The 15,724-nt window shown below is 47.2% G+C and overlaps 1 protein-coding gene and 1 long non-coding RNA gene across 6 annotated transcripts in view; one reads left to right on the top strand and one right to left on the bottom strand.

Moving 5' to 3' along the window:
• The first annotated feature begins 514 nt into the window (after positions 1 to 514).
• LOC122364719 lies at positions 515 to 3,142 on the top strand. 2 transcript variants are annotated; one of them, XR_006253623.1, is made up of 3 exons: positions 515 to 917; positions 1,717 to 1,896; positions 2,320 to 3,142. It is a non-coding gene; the product is annotated as an uncharacterized LOC122364719 (long non-coding RNA). The 2 variants fall into 2 exon arrangements; XR_006253624.1 differs by lacking the exon at positions 515 to 917 and having other exon boundaries at positions 929 to 1,896.
• A 5,676-nt stretch (positions 3,143 to 8,818) lies between these two features.
• LOC122364731 (transmembrane protein 218-like) overlaps positions 8,819 to 15,724 on the bottom strand; it is a 71,932-nt gene continuing 65,026 nt past the window's right edge. For 3 of the 4 annotated variants that reach the window (XM_043335412.1, XM_043335415.1, XM_043335416.1), the window contains 2 exons: positions 9,648 to 9,858; positions 8,819 to 9,318 (listed from right to left, as the gene is read on the bottom strand). In XM_043335412.1, coding sequence (XP_043191347.1) covers positions 9,175 to 9,318; positions 9,648 to 9,858 — 355 coding nt within the window. In that variant the 3' untranslated portion in view covers positions 8,819 to 9,174. Of the gene's footprint in view, positions 9,319 to 9,647; positions 9,862 to 15,724 lie in introns of all 4 variants that reach the window. The other variant, XM_043335414.1, reaches the window with a different exon arrangement.

Genomic DNA, 15,724 nt, shown 5'->3' with positions numbered 1-15,724 from the left:
CTTTACCGGGACATGTTGCAAATTTTTGGCGAAAATTTTGGTCAAATGTCAACTACACGGTTATTACGTGTTCTTTTGCATGGCGACGATCTTGGCGGCGGGGGCTGTCGTGCGGTGGCTCAGCATTTCCAAAATTTCTTGCTTCGTTCGCACAGATTTACCCACGGTCATAGAATACTAAGGTAACACGGAGCCGAAGCTTCAAGCCAGGGGACACGGGAGGCATGCCGTCAGCTGTCCTTTTATAAACAATCGGTTTCTTTGGCTTAATTTCTTATGTTTTTCTGATGTTTTGCATCAATGAGGTACATCAAAAATTAAGTTTTATTTTTTATGAGGTGGGAAATATTTTTCTGTCCAAACCATTCCCGTTTAAAGAAAATAGACAAAGGGAGAGTTTACCCAGGACCCTATGGAGGTTGTTTACATGAGTTTACCCAGGGCCCTATGGGAGAGAATTAACACGTGCTTCTATGGGGCGAATTCGTTGCAATAAATGGCGCAGTAGCGACATTACTTTTGTTCGATGTCTCTCGGACGACAAAGATTCTACGCCGTTTGGCCAATCACATTCCATAATCGCAGCCGAGCCCGTTGACCTAGAACGGGATTCGCCGGACGACGTACAATCTTCGTCGTCCGAGAGACATCGAACGAGGGGTACATCCAAGGCTATATAAACCGGTACATCGACTGAATATACATTGCGATTCAATATTCAGTAGGTATTTTATGACCGTGATTGCAATTTGCATTTGAGCTCAGCAGTCGAGTAAGTTGTGCCAAAAATACCAGAAGTGTTGCATGCCCTGGATGCAGAAAAACAAGATTAAGATGAGTGGATCAAGATGTAGGTATCTTTCGTGCAGATCAAGATGTATCAAGATGTAGGTACCTTTCACTTAAGATCCATGCAGGTGAGGTTCCAGTGAAATTTGAATTCGATAGGTAGCCATTTTTGCTTTGGCTTTGATACCTACTTGTGGTAAGGAAACATGATTATTGTTGCATGAACTGCCCACTGCCCATTGCTGTCTTGTCTCGCGTTCAATATCCGATCACCATTCTTAAATAGCTCACCTTACCATATGGAAATCAGGTTTTAGGAGGCCACTAGGCCTGTGGGGCCTGGTCTCAATGAGCTCCCAGTGCTTAGGACAGTCAAGCTCATATGTTGGGTAAGATCAGGTTCAGGTAGGCCAGTATGCACTCTGCAAAGCATGGCAATTTCGACAAGATCTTGTCTGTGCTGGCTTGTCCGGCTGGTGAGGCTTTGGTGTGGCGTGGATTTAGCTTGGTGCAGTGCGGATTTTGTGTAGCGCGGTGCGGATTTGGCCTGGTGTGGTCAGGTGGTGGGGGATGTAGTGTAGTGCATTTCAAATGTGGCTTGGTGATGGACATGATGGACCCAACAAAATTGATGGCCAAAATTGAAAAAAAGCATTAATGGAGCTTTAACATGCAATTTAGTGTGCTCTCGGGCTGATAGGTGTGCCGTGGTCAGAACGGATTGTGCCAGTGCTGGTGCCTGGTGGTCCCACCAATCACGGGTGCCATCTCCTGTTGTGACCCAGGGGGTCTAGTCAAAACCTTACCTATTTCTGCTAACCTAAACCTATTTCTTACAAATTAGGCAAAAATGTGATTATGGTATAATGATAAAATGATTCAAAAGTCTTCATTTCACTCAAATATTAAACCTGGCCCTTTTTTCAGGCGCAAGCTCTGGATGAACTTCTGCGGTGACGTCGGCATTCTTACAGGAGAACCCAAGATTCGCTGTACCTGTATGCATTTCAAAACTGAATAATTGATAGCAGCAAGTAAATATTTGAAGTTGCAGCCAAATGCTGTGCCTTCTCTGCTGCAAGAACTACATGTCACCATTGAAGCAAGGTAAGTGTTTAAAGAAATTGTTCACCTTCTGTGAATAATTTGATGAATAAAATTTAAAAAGATGTGTTAAAAATGTGATGAATAAAATTTAAATGCATTCTGACTTGGAATTACACACTTCTTCTAAAGGGATTTCATTATTTTAATGATTAAAGTTATGAACACGAACAGCTGAACAACCTATCAGCTGCAAGGGATTCTGCTCCTGTAAGTGCTCTCATCGCTGATTGGCCACTGTGTGTTGAAGAGGTTTCTGCTAGCTGTAAATGAGCACTAGGTAGAACATGAATTTAAGCACCAATATTCACTGATAAAAGGTGAATATCTCAAACGATTCAAATATAAGGCATACGCAAATCTGCTGTATCAGACTGCTATCTCAGTTTAAAATCCCATGTTAAAGGTGAACTATTTCCTTGACAGGACCAGCTCGACTCCTGCAGTAGGAGTCCAGCCTCGTCCAGTCGTCCCCGCTCGCCAAGACCAGCCGGGCTCCTGCAATAGGGGTCCAGGCTGACCCGTTCGTCCAGTAACCGCCGCTCGTCAGCACCAGCTGGGCTCCTGTAGTAGGGGTCCAGCCTCGTCCAGTCGCCGCCGCTCGCCAAGACCAGCTGGGCTCCTGTAGTATGGGGCTAGGATGGCCCGTTCATCAACCGGTCCCGAAGTCACATCGCTGTCAGCCAGCCGAACTCAGTACATAAGTCACCAACCCTGAATGTTGCCAGCCAAAGTCGGCAGTTTCCTTCGGACAGTCATCTCACCAGTGTTGTACAGTGTACATGTACAAGGTTAGTGACGCAGTTAAATGCGTCAATTAAATGCGAGGACGTGCGCTTGTATGCAGCGTTTTGTCATGTTGAGCTGCATGGGTGTCGATTTTCACCGAATTGAGGGTGCCCAGTGCCCACTGCCCGGGCGCAGCAAATTCGCCGCCGCCTTAGCGGTGACCTTGACCTGCACCGTCTGTTGGGGCTCCAAAGCCAAGCCAGCCGAGCCGGCGGGAAATTTAGACAGCTTGAGCACCCCCAACCCGGCGGAAATTGACACCTATGTTGAGCTGTATGGATGCGTTTTAGCCTTCCGCCGTGGTGGTAGATAGCAGCCTACATGCAGAATTAGCCAGGCTTATTGGCGGACTCATTATTGGATTCATTGTGTCACGTTTGTCGGCACGTGTAAGATGTGCTTAACTGCCATTGGCTCTCGGCCTGGCGACTTCTGGGGACCACGTAATGGGGATGACAATTGGGATCCTGTGCCTTAAGCCGGCCATTTACGTCCATGGCTATATACCCCCGTACTAGGGCCAGTTATGACGTATATAGGGATCCACGAGATCTTTTTTGATGAATGGGTTGTGCAGTGTTGAGATCCGCGTGTAACGTCACTGTTTGGCCAGTCTGCCCTCAAACGCGTCATCTTTACTCGTATTTTATTTGCATGAACGCCTTGCATGGTCCAGTGGTTTATATAGATATCTTCCTTGCACTAGCTAGTTTTATGTGGCCAGGTTGATTGCCTGTCAGCGCGGTCACGCTGTCGTCTTTCGATTGTTGCGCTTAAATGCGGCGAGATGAATATAGGATTTCCTTTGATGCTATTTAGTACCTGCGCCCAGCTCAACTGGAGCCTTCGGACGGCGCACCTCTTGGCCGGCGTCGTTATCTGAAACTTATTTTCCCGGGCGTATGTTGCAACTTGTTGATTGCCAGCGTCGTTGTATTACGTACGCGAAAGCAGTAGCGGCGGAACACCTTCAATTAAGGGGAAGGGGGGGGGGGGCACTGCCGACTTTTGGTCCCATTCTTTCCATGTAACCATAGAGCCCATGTTAAAATGCCAAAATCAAAGGGGTCACGGTGCCCCGGTGCCCTCCCCGTTCCGCCGCCTCTGCGCGAAAGTACCAACAGTTTCCAGTTGTTTGTGTCCCAATGTTTTTTATGAGTTGGACGATTGGGCTTTTCCCATCGCTGATAGGTTATGAAATTATTTTGTTAAGCGCTCTAAAATTGTTTCTCTACAAGTCATTAGAAGCAACAAATCCAAATCCAAATCCAACAAATAGATATTGATGGATACGATCTCAAGGGGGCCGATAAGAAGGAAGAGCGCGCGGCGCAATGATTGTGGAGCACAGCACACGATTAATGTGAGGCGCATTTAAGCGAGAAATAACTTAATTAAACAGAAATGAGCAGAGTACCAGCATTGAAACTGCACCAGTACCAGCATTGAAACTAAATATAAAATATCTCAGAAGGTTGCGCTTTTGGAGTGAATTGTGGTGCTTTACGCCGTACATCATGCTTAATGAATGTGACCGTCGTGTTTGTGGGATCCCCGTCGGTACTAGTCAGCCCCACGAATCGTGGTAGATCATAAAATAGGCATTGATTTTAAAAGCGATTTTCCACGGCCTCTCAGCAGTAGCGGCAGAACACCTTCAATTAAAGGGGGGGGGGGGGGGACACTGCCGACTTTTGGTCCCATTCTTTCCGTGCAACGCCCATACGGCTAATGTTAAAATGCCAAAATTAAAGGGGGCACGGTGCCCCGGTGCCCGCCGCCCGGCCCGTTCCGCCGCCTATGCCTCTCAGGGTTGGTTCGAAAATGGGCACGGCCGAGGATAATCTTTGCCTCCGGTTATCATTTTGATATATCTACGAAACGGGTGCTGGGTGGTACACGAAAGCAGCTTTTTCAGGTGAGTTGAAAGGGGAAGAGGTTCTTTGAATTACCATTTCGGACCATGGCTCTAAAAAGCGCTAGGTTAAAACTATTGTTATAATTCCTATCGTAAACCATCGGACGCTCGACGCTCCATTGGCATTGGTACGATGTGCCGGTAATCGCTCGCCGAGAATGATAACGTGGCAGCTTTACTGATATGTAGGATTATCAATTAAATGTAATAGAAACGATATCAACCCCGCGTTCGATGTCTCTCGGACGGCGAAGATTCTACGTCGTCCGGCCAATCACGTTTCATGACCGCAGCCGAGCCCCCGTTGACCTTGAACGGGATTGGCCGGACGACGTAGAATCTTCGCCGTCCGAGAGACATCGAACGCGGGGTAAATCCACTACCTCTTTAGAAGCTCTTGAAATAAACCTGGCTATCTGGTTGTCGAAGCCAGGCAAATTATATGCTTGGAATGACTAAATGTCCATTGTCCATGACATCATTAAATTGAATTATTTTCCTTCTTAGCACTTAAAATACATTCCAGCGACACAAAACTCCCAAAAGTCTGATATCTTGCCCGTGGTATCGTGGTACGATCGGCGAGTACCTTCATACGCAATGTCCATGGCTATGCGAAGTCTAAGGTTGGCCTACATAGCCTTGGGTTGGCCTATGGTATTGCCTGTTTATCCTATTTCATATCGTATCTATGAAAATAAAGTGTTCACGATCGCATAGCCAAACTGAGAGCAAAATATTTATTTGCAAAACTCCAGCAATACCCCCCGCTTGATACTATAAAAAATATTGCACACGATCATGCAAAGCCGTGAATCTTACCGCCTTTATTTAGCGCCGGCGTTCCCGCGTTAATAATTTCTCCTGAATCGGAGGACCAATAATCAGCTGACGCACCGTTGTTTTGATGTCGGCGGACCGTGCCAGCCTGGATTTACCTATTAATTTACCTACCTCATTCAGTTTTGTGGGCGGCGTCCCCGGTGGGCTGAGTGACGTCAGCGCGGGTTGGGTCGGTGGCCTGTCGTGGCGGCGGCAGTGGTAGTTTTGTTTCATTACGCTACGTTACCTTCATTACGTTGTATGTTTATGTTATATTCGACGTTGATCTGAAGGCTATGTTCATGTTGTTTTATGTTTATGATGTCTATCTGATTATGTTACAAGAGGTGGTGCCTAGAGTCAAGCACAATGTGCTTTTGCACCACTCTTATATTATTTTGCTTTATCTCTGTTATTCATGTTCATTTTCCGATCGTTTTACTTATAGGTTGTCGATGCGCAATAAACATTCTGGAATGGAATGGAATGGAAGGAAACTCAAATCTTCCTCCACGCCGCAACCCCCTGATCCGGACTGGACGGGAAACTTTATCCCATTTGGGATTGCCCGTAAGCCGAGCTCGCCCGTAGCCGGGTGCGGTGAGTGCTTGGGGGCTGCTCGGCCTATCCTTTGGTCAGGCTCAGCCCCGGCAACTCACCAGGGCCGGGCCCAGTTCATATAGAAAGGCCAGTCGGCAAGTGTCACTTTGCCAAAGTGCCACTTATCAAAGGGACACTTTGGGAAACGTTGGTGCAGGTGTGTAAGAGTGGCTATATGAATCCATTGTGGGGTCGCCCTTTCCAATAAGTGTCACGTAACAGCAATGGGACCAGGGACTCTATATGAACTGGACCTAGGGTGCTCGCGAAGAAGACCAATGTCTCCATCCTATGATCCTTCCGGCTCTGACATGGTCTTGTCAGACCGAAAGGGCATAACCCAACAAAACAAACCAATCCCGTTAGCTGGCTGCGTGGTGTAGTGGTTAGCGCACTAACCTCGCTTTCGAATGACACCGGGTTCGAATGCCATCGCCGGCTGATGCTTTTGACGTGTTGTCCCAGTAAACATGCCGACGTCGGCGACTGGGGGCTCGAATCCCGCCGCCGGTTGATACTTTTGGCGCGTTGTCCCAATAAACATGCCGACGTCGGCCCCGTCGGTCCAACGACAAACGATCTCGTCAACCTCGGCACTAACGATCTCGGCCCGACGTCGGCTCGACGTCGGCTGGACTTCGGCTGGACGTCGGAACATGCGGGCATATCCGACGTCCAGCCGATGTCGGGCCGAGGTTGGACCGACGTTTGGCCGACGTCGGGCCGAGCCTCGGCCCGACGTCGGGCCGACGTCGTCATGTTTACTGGGAAGGGTCAAAAGGGCTATCTAATCTTTTCCGCGGCGCTGTATAGCTCTATGTAGGTATATGGTTGGCTCCCGAGTTGTGCGTCCGGTGTTAAAAAAAAAACAAAACTGAAAGGCAATATCTTTCATTGAATGACCTCTGGTGAACTGACTTTTGACTTAGCCTAAAAAAACAAATGTCATATTTTCGCCCTTATTTTGGACGTTCTTTCGAATGCCGTTTACTGCTTGTCACTACGTGACCCAATTTCCGAGTTAAAAGGGCGGATGTTCGACCCCCCCCCCTCCCTCCCGAGCAGGGCGTGGAAATCAAGGACCCTCAGCGGAGCGCGGGTTAGACATCTTGAGTTGACAACCAAATAAGCCCGTTTGCCTTTGGACGACAACCACCGAAACACTTTTTTCAGCCCTGTGCTTGCGAAATTTTTCGTCATCCCGGCCTTGGTCATCCCGCCAGCAGACAGCTGCAGCGATAGTGTGTGGTTGGATTGGAAATGCTCCAACTATGTACTGTGGTTTATCTTATTTGGTGGGAAACGCTAACAAGATAAATAATTTGTTCTATATAAAAAACTCTGGTGCACTGCCAGTTCAAGGGGAATGCGGACAAATGAAATGACCGAAAATTGAATTGCTCCTAAACTATAAAGTGTAGGTATCAAATTTCAGTTCTAGAGGGCAGCGGAAAGTAGGGTGGGATAGAATATTGGGTGAGACGAACATGTACAATACAACACTCAATAAGCTCCTGGCTGCTGGCTGATTGCCTTTGGGCGACTCCAACCTAGCGCTCGATCACTGATCAGCCGCTAAGACCAAAGGGCACCGTCGGCCCCAGACGGGGTCTGAAATGGGGGAAGCCGAAAAGCGGGACCCAAACGCCAGTGGCTTGGCCAACTGAGCGAGATGGTTCATGATGGTTCATGGGTGCCGCACCCATGAACCATCATGAACCATCTCGCTGTCCATTGCTGGCCATGCGCTCAGGTCCGTACACATACAAATCGGGGCGTGACATGGCGGTCACTGCACCCTTCCCCGAGACCGCCAGTGGCAAGGAATTTCGGGCGGTAGGCGCCCGTCGCTGAGACGAACTTCTGATGGAGCTTAGTAACTGTGCACATGACACACAGTGACCGTTTTGTGGCAGCACAACGCGGATGCAACCATCATCCTGGATGCTGCTGGGGCTGCAGTGATCCAATGCTGCTGAAAACCTTAATCACTCAAAAATCACGTAAAACGCATGCGCAATGCCTTCATATCACCACCAAACATTTACCTCTGTCAGCAATGAAAAACGTGTATTCAGTATTTACACAGAAATAAATTGTGTGAAGCCTGTACACTTGTACGAGAAGTGGTTAGGTGAGTTGACCCGCACAAATGTAGGAATGTGACAGTGAAACGGTAAACGGCATTGATGTACGGAAAGGTGGCCTATGCGTGTCTTTTCATCGAACTATCACGCGACTTTTGCCTGGTGAACCAAATGGAGGAGCATCCGTCAGCGACAGGTCTCAGGTCATTGGCGAATCCAGAGAGGTTGCCTTTCAGGTGCTGCGTTTGGGGACACTCCGAACAATTACTAAATTCAAAATTGCTTGGACTTTGGCTTTCACATGGATTTCAATTGTTCTTTTGCACTCAACTAGCGGATTCCTGAAACACAACTTGTTACAGTTATCGTATGATAATACTCATTTTCATACTATTGTAGACACGGCCAGGGCCAGCATCCAACGCAGCTGCGCCCTTGGATTCGCCAGAGCTATCAAAAGACATCGACTTTTGACATGCACGTTATTGTACATTTCCGTTCCTCGACTGAGATCGTCCTTGCAGCGCTGCAACATGTATTTCAATCCATAAATCAGCACTCAGACAGAAACGAAAAAAAAAACATTCGAGTAGTGCAATGTTGAAGTGACTAGAAATGTATCACGAAAATCGACACAAGCATGACCAGTCGTTACTCACTGTAGGAATAGTATTTCAACTGTTGATACGCCATTCATATGCATTAATGCAGCATTTCGCATCAGTTCACGTCTCGCGAAGCGAACTATCACTCATTTGCAATGGACGGACTCGTCAGCTTACTGATATCGACAATTGTAGAGGCAGTCTTCGTGACCCAGAGAGACCGGGCTGTTCCGGATTCCCACAACAGATCCAAGGCGTCTCACTGAAACGAGTTTCAGTTACAGGGTTCATGCCCCAGCCAAGTCACACAAAAATCGGCAGACTTCGGTACTCGGTAGTCTTTCCACTGTACACCATTCAGCTGCTCCAGCACACCGGCTGCAAGCACCGGACTCTGGAAAGCAGACCTCGGGACACATCCGTTCGGAAGCAGCGGAGGATAAGCCGGCAGGGGCGGCCGTCACGTGGGGACGAACCGAAGGAGCGGCTTGGCCAGCACACGCTCGTTGAAATGGAGGAGCAGGACGGCAGCGCCCCCACCGGCAGCGGCCAGGAACAGTAGTACGACCAGCACCAGCCGCCACACGTAGAGCGGATCGACAATCTGCCAGCGAGACGGCGGCACAAACGGTCTGAGGCAGACAACACAAAATAATGGAAGGGGGCAATGAGGGGGTAAATGGGGCCAATGACGGCTTTCGTATCGTCACGTAAGCTATGATATTGAACGCAACTGAAGTCTTACGTGTTCCAATTGCTTGCGACAGCAATACAATTTTTTTCAAGCAAAAGGATCCAAATATTAACCAGACAACACTGCAATGTCACATCAATGCCTGCTCACGAATATCGCTGTTTCCATATATATCAGCACCCTGAATCCTGTGCGATAGCGGAGCCCAAACATTCCAAAACATAATCTCCTTTACTCACCCGTCCATCATCGGTATCCACGTGGCCTGCCGCCTTGATGGGCATCCGACTCAGGAGAAACGTGAAGATGGCCGCTGCCGCCACGGACGACAGCGCGAGCGTGCGGCGTGCGCGCATGAACACCAGGCAGACGAGGATGACCAGCGACCAGAGAAGGACGAGTGTGAACAGGCCAGGCCCAAGGCCCAGCACAGTCGTCATTTTGGTCAGCCTGCAAGAAGCATGGGGAAAATTTTGTCAACATTGTGCTTTTGGAGAATGTAGAAATGGTAATCTGATTTGTTCACATGATAAAACCCATCTTTCACAAACATGTTTTGACATTTCCTTTTGAGTCCCAATTTGAGCATGAAAAGCAGAAGATGGCTAATTAATCAGAGTCACGTTTTCCATGTTAGGCCTTGAAACTTGCAAGATTGCTTCAAGAAAGATAGAAAACTTAGATACCTTTCTAATATGAACTATATGATCACAGATCAATATATCGACTTCAAAAGAAATGCCATTGTCCATTGTTACAGATGGAGTCAGAGTTGATTATTGAAAACAGGAGTCATAGTCAGTCACAAAAATCCAGTGACTATGCAGCATTGCATCTAAGACATCTGGCACAGCGGACCTTGAAACTTCTAAGCAAACTTTGTATTAAGCTCTCAAACATTATGAATGCTAGCTGCAGGATAGATCATACTATATACAACTAGCTTGTACTTGTTCATACTGTTATGAAATATTAATGAAATACAAGGAAATAAAACATACAAATATCAATTTCTAGTTGTACATTTTCCATCTTCATTTTCAATTTGCAGAGAAAACAGTGAAAACCAAAACAAGTAAGAAGCATTAAGAATTATCATGTTTTATGCATCTTGATCAAAGCAATACTTTTATGCCTTTTAGGGGAGAGTGGGGCTAGCTGTTACAGGGGTAAGTTGTTACAAAGGAAATATCTTTAAAAATACTCTTGATATGGCGCCAATATTTACGCTAGCAGAAAGGTTACGCACATTTTACATGTCACTGCAGGCTCAGACCTGGTGGAACGCCATGTCGCCCTGTAGGCGCACTGGGGTAAGTTGTGACAGCAAAAGTATTTTTTGCTGTCCAACACTTTGGGTCGTTTTTTGTCAAGGTTATTTGTGTAAGAATGTTGAATGCATGTTCACAAAATTAAGCGATGATTTCTTTTGTAAGATCACCAAGAAAAACGCACTAGCCTCTTCATGTAAACAAACATTTGAGTTCAGTCTTGAGAAATTCGGCCGCCGCAGGGCCGGGGCATGTTTAAAGATGGCTACCCAAGACTGCTTATAGCGTGCTCCATTTCACCTGGGCGTAAATTTTGTGCAGAAAATCAAACTCCGGTCAGTATGGCAATGCATGGTGCCCTTGGCGTCGCAGTAAAGGCAAATCAGAGATTGAGCCATGTTTGATGAGCCTTTTCATGCGTGTGGAGTACAGTAATGGTTTATGCTTTATTGTTCTTGCCTTTCAATGAGAAAGGAAAGCATGTTTAGTATTATCCATTAGGGAGGCTCACGATCGGTTCCGATAGGACGGGCAATGACCGTTATAATGATGAAGAAACTACGAAAAAAGAAGTGTAACATGTTACCCCATATCGTGTATCAAGTTGCCCCATAATTTTTCAACTTACCCCAAAAATATTGCTTTGGTTTTCTGAATTTCACACAAAAGTGAATAGTCGTAAAGAAGTGAAAGTTTGCATGTGCTTTCCAAATTGATTCAGCTAGCATGTGACCAAATTTGGTGCAATTTCATTGAATAGCTTGGCCACTAAGTGCAGAAGACCAAAAAGTGTAACGCATCGCCCCAGTCTCCCCTATCTATCCATCTGACAACTTAACTATTGAAATATTGAAATTATTGTTATCATTGCCTGTGCTGAAAACAAAGACTGCCCAATGCACCATGTCACTTTCCAAAATTTAGTGGTAAGGCCAATGGTCTATTTTTGGATACCGAAGTCACTCTTACCATCTGCCGTGCAAAGGCAAAAACGCATAACTAACAATTTTGGCAAAATTTGTTTTTTTATACCATTCGATTCCTCTCTATGAGCTACACATGCTCATATCGATATTAAAGTCTATACGTCATTTAATAACTAAATATTTCATATATAAGTTTGGAAAAAGCACACACAACACAATTAGGCAGGCACCCACAGAGGCAAAAACACATAACTTTTACATATCTGCTCCCTGCTGGTAATCGTCTGGATTAAATAATCCTCCTTCCAAAACAAAAACGCATATCTGTTGCAGATACAGGCACGTATCCAGGATTTCGCTCAGGGGGGGGGGGGGGGGGGGCGACAGCCGAGAAGGGCCCGGAGGTCAGCCAAAAGGGGCCCCACAGCGACTGCCTATCCTGGCGTGTAAAAATTCGAGAATGTCGAAAAAAACAGCAAATTTACGATAGAATTTGGCATTGTAAATGAAAATGCATTGTCTTGCGTTTCTCGACCTTGATAACATGTTTGCAGTTAGCTTCCGTTGAAGTTCGTTTTTGCAGTTCACTTCCGTTGAAGTTCGTTAACCCGCGCCCGGCCGGGGGGGGGGGGGGGGGGGCTGTTTGAACACCTCCTCCTTGCGGTTTTGCGTGGATATAAAAAAGAGGGATGAATCTTATCTACAGATATGAAAATTTTACACCCAGGTCGCTCAAGGTCAGGTCACCAGACCACGTCAAGTGACCTCACCTCAGAAAAGGTTAGAATGCTCTCCATAGCAACACCGACTGAACGATCGGCTTGAAACTTTTAGCGATTGATAAGAGTAACAGTATGTGTAAAATGATTATCTCGAAATTTGCATACCGGTGGTGACATAAGGTCAAGTCAATTTTTGCGCCCTCTCCATTAGGTTTTATAAATGGGAGAAAATCGAAAGGTGCCTCTTTTAGGCAAACGTCATCCTAGGCACCCTCAATCACCTGGTTACATAAAAAATGACAACCTAAATCGGAAATTTGTACCCGTGACCCCTCCTTATGTCTATGGGGTCATCTCAGGTCACGAAACGTCTCCACAGCTTTTGACAATAGCATTTGTTAGAGACACGCTAGAGCGTTGAAAACACCTTAGATGTGTTCAGGCCTTATCGACGATACGGTTTGACGGATGTGCAACATGACCTTTCAGGTCAGGTCACCTTGAATTTAGTTCAAATTTTCTAAATGACCTGATAAGGTCAAATTATATGTAGTTCATTCGACGCGTCTCGACGAGAGTAACACGATGCTGACAAAAGAAATGTCGTGCCTTTTCCTGAGTCGAAAATTGTTAAAGAAAAAAAGTGTTTCATAAAAACGACTATTTTAAAAGTTTTTTCTCTCAAGAGGCTAAACCGTTAACCCGAGCACCGACGGGGGGGCTGTTATCCGCCCCCCCCCCTTGAGGTTATCGTGAATAGCGGGAAAACCGCGGCGCTACGCGCCGCGAAATTTGGCATGACTATTTTCTCATTAATTTTACACATGGTGTGCAAGTTTGAACCTCCCAACTTTTAAGGTCAGATCACCAGGTTACTTCGAATGACCCAACCTCAAATCACTTTTTTGCAACTTTGTCACGTCGTGTCAGAGCTACAGTAGATAACGGAGTATGATTCGATGCGGATTGACGAGAGGATCACGATGGTGCCCTTAGTTTGTTCCTAGCTTGGCATATTCGAAAGTTATTCGAGAAAAACTCTTCATATCTAGCGCCGCCATTTTGACTTTTTTACCCCTGTGACGTCATCTTTGACCTGATCTGGAAATGACCTAATTAAAAATTGTAGACCTTGTCCGTGCGTACCCCATGCCGTTTACCGCTTGTCGCTATCTTGCTTCGTTCTTGAGATCTCAGGGGGCGGGCGGTCATCCGCCCTCCCCGTCGGTTCTAAGTTGGCGCGGACCCCCGTCGGTGCGCGGGTTAATCGCAGGTCAATTCTGAGAACAGTTTACGGAAAGAACGTTAAAAGAACTATTGAATGCGTTTTTTTTGTGGCGCTGCTGCAGCTCTGTTTGTACCCGGGTTATGCGCCGGAGTTGTCAAACAATGTTGAAATAGGCAAAATGTGACCTTTGCTGACTTATGGTGACCTGACCTTTGACCTGACCTAGAAAATGACCGAGTTACTTTCGGCATGATTTTTTACGCTCTTCCGAATGCCACGTACGCTTACGTGTCGCTACGTGGCCCAGGAGCCGAGTTAGAGAGAGAGAGGGTGTTCAAACGCCTCCCCCACCGCCTGTCCCAAACGCCATCCGTGGCGCAACTATGGAGCTCATTTTGTTCGGAGAACTGTAAACAGGAGCAGCCCCATGAGGTCAGTCGAAAGGGTCCCATCATCGGCTGTTGCCTGTTCCTCGGGCCCCATGGCCTGGGCAGGGCCTTCTCAGCGGGCCCTTCCGTTTCTGGGGCCCGGCCAGGACAAGCTGTTTCTGAGACTGGGCACGGAAGTGTATATCTGGGCTCGCTTTCTTGATACGTTGTCGAGGCCGAGGGACCAATACTTAAGCTCAAAAGCCTGCTTCAAGGCTTTCTGAGCGGGCCCTTCCGCTTTTGTAGACCTCCCGGGCCCCCGTTTGTCATTGGCTTGGCCCGGTCCGCTTGTGGGGCCCGGCTAGGGACCCATATGAGCACCGGCAAGACCCTATGGGCCCTTTTTGGACCCGAAAGCCTGGGCAAGATCTTCTCAGCGGGCCCTTCCACATCTAGGGCACAGACAGGCCCTGTGACTGGGCACGGAAGAGGATTTTTTCGGATCCGCTAACCATAACTTCTCCGGGGCCAATTAGCTCAAAAGCGATACCTTTGGGCCCGATAAGGGACCCGTTTGGAGTCCGGCAGGGCGGGGCCCTTCCTCAAGCTCGAAGGCTCGAGCATATCCTTCTGAACGGGTCTTTCCGCTTTTGGGGCCCTGCCGGGCTCCAAATTGCCCTCGCTCTGCCCAAAAGTGGGCCGAAGGGCCCAGTTACGGACCTGTTTGTGGCCCGGCAGGGCCCCAGGGGCCCATCCGCGAACCAAAAAATTCGAACAAATCCTTCTGAACATGCCCTTCCGCTTTTTGGCCCAGCCGACCCCAAATTGTTCCTGACTAGGCCCCAAAGCGGGCCCTTCGGGCCCGCTTTCTTGCTGCCTAGCGGGCCCTGCTGGGCCCGCTTTTGGGGCCCGGCAGGGCCCAGGGGGGGGGGGGCGACCGCCCCCGTCGCCCCCCCCCCCCTTGGATACGTCCCTGTGCAGATATGCGTATTGTTGGTCTCCGTGTGCTATAATGTCTTTGCATTCCAAGACAAAAACGCATATCTGTGCAGATACGCGTTTTTGGCTTGGTAAACAGTGAACGAGCAACGTAGATGAGCGTTTTTGTCGTGGTGGAGCGCAGGGTTGTATACGACTCAATCAATAGCAATCAATTCAATCACGACAAATTTGGGAAACCAATCAAATCAATCAAGTCAGAGCAGTTTTCGGGAATTGATTCAATCGACTCAAACGCGACAATGAAAGGAATCAATCAACTCAATCAAACGACTCAAACCAAGATATACATTAGGTTTTTTGCCCCACCAACTTGGAAAAGTGTCCATAGCAGTCTGGTGTACCTACCTACCTACCTACCTACAGAAGAAACAAAAATATTGTCATTTAGAATTATAAATTACCATGCCATTCAAAGTTTCTATGTAATAAGGAAGGATACCTAGTGATGGACAGGTGGATCATGATATTGAGGTTCAATGGGTAGAATTGGAGCAGAAGTTTCATTTAATGGGTGCAAAATAACCCAGTAGTTGACTTCAATAAACGCCCCTTAACCCAAATCACCACCTTTCACCTAAAAGTTGTCAATTTAATTTTGGCCATATTCCAGCTAAGTCATCAGGCCATCTACCCCATGTAAAGCCCCCGTCTGTCTCTTATGTGAGTTATGCGGAGCTCTTCTGAATTGAACCCTGAACATAATGAACCTAGCTAGGTTACATGCCACACTGACACCATATTGATATGAAAGTGTTGAAAATGTGCTATAAATTTGACAACTTCATTAGGTATGCTTTAT

Source organism: Amphibalanus amphitrite, unplaced genomic scaffold (assembly GCF_019059575.1).
Source record: "Amphibalanus amphitrite isolate SeventyFive unplaced genomic scaffold, NRLGWU_Aamphi_draft 000694F_arrow, whole genome shotgun sequence".
Lineage (NCBI taxonomy): Eukaryota > Metazoa > Arthropoda > Thecostraca > Balanomorpha > Balanidae > Amphibalanus > Amphibalanus amphitrite.
This window is presented reverse-complemented; position numbering and strand designations above follow the sequence as displayed.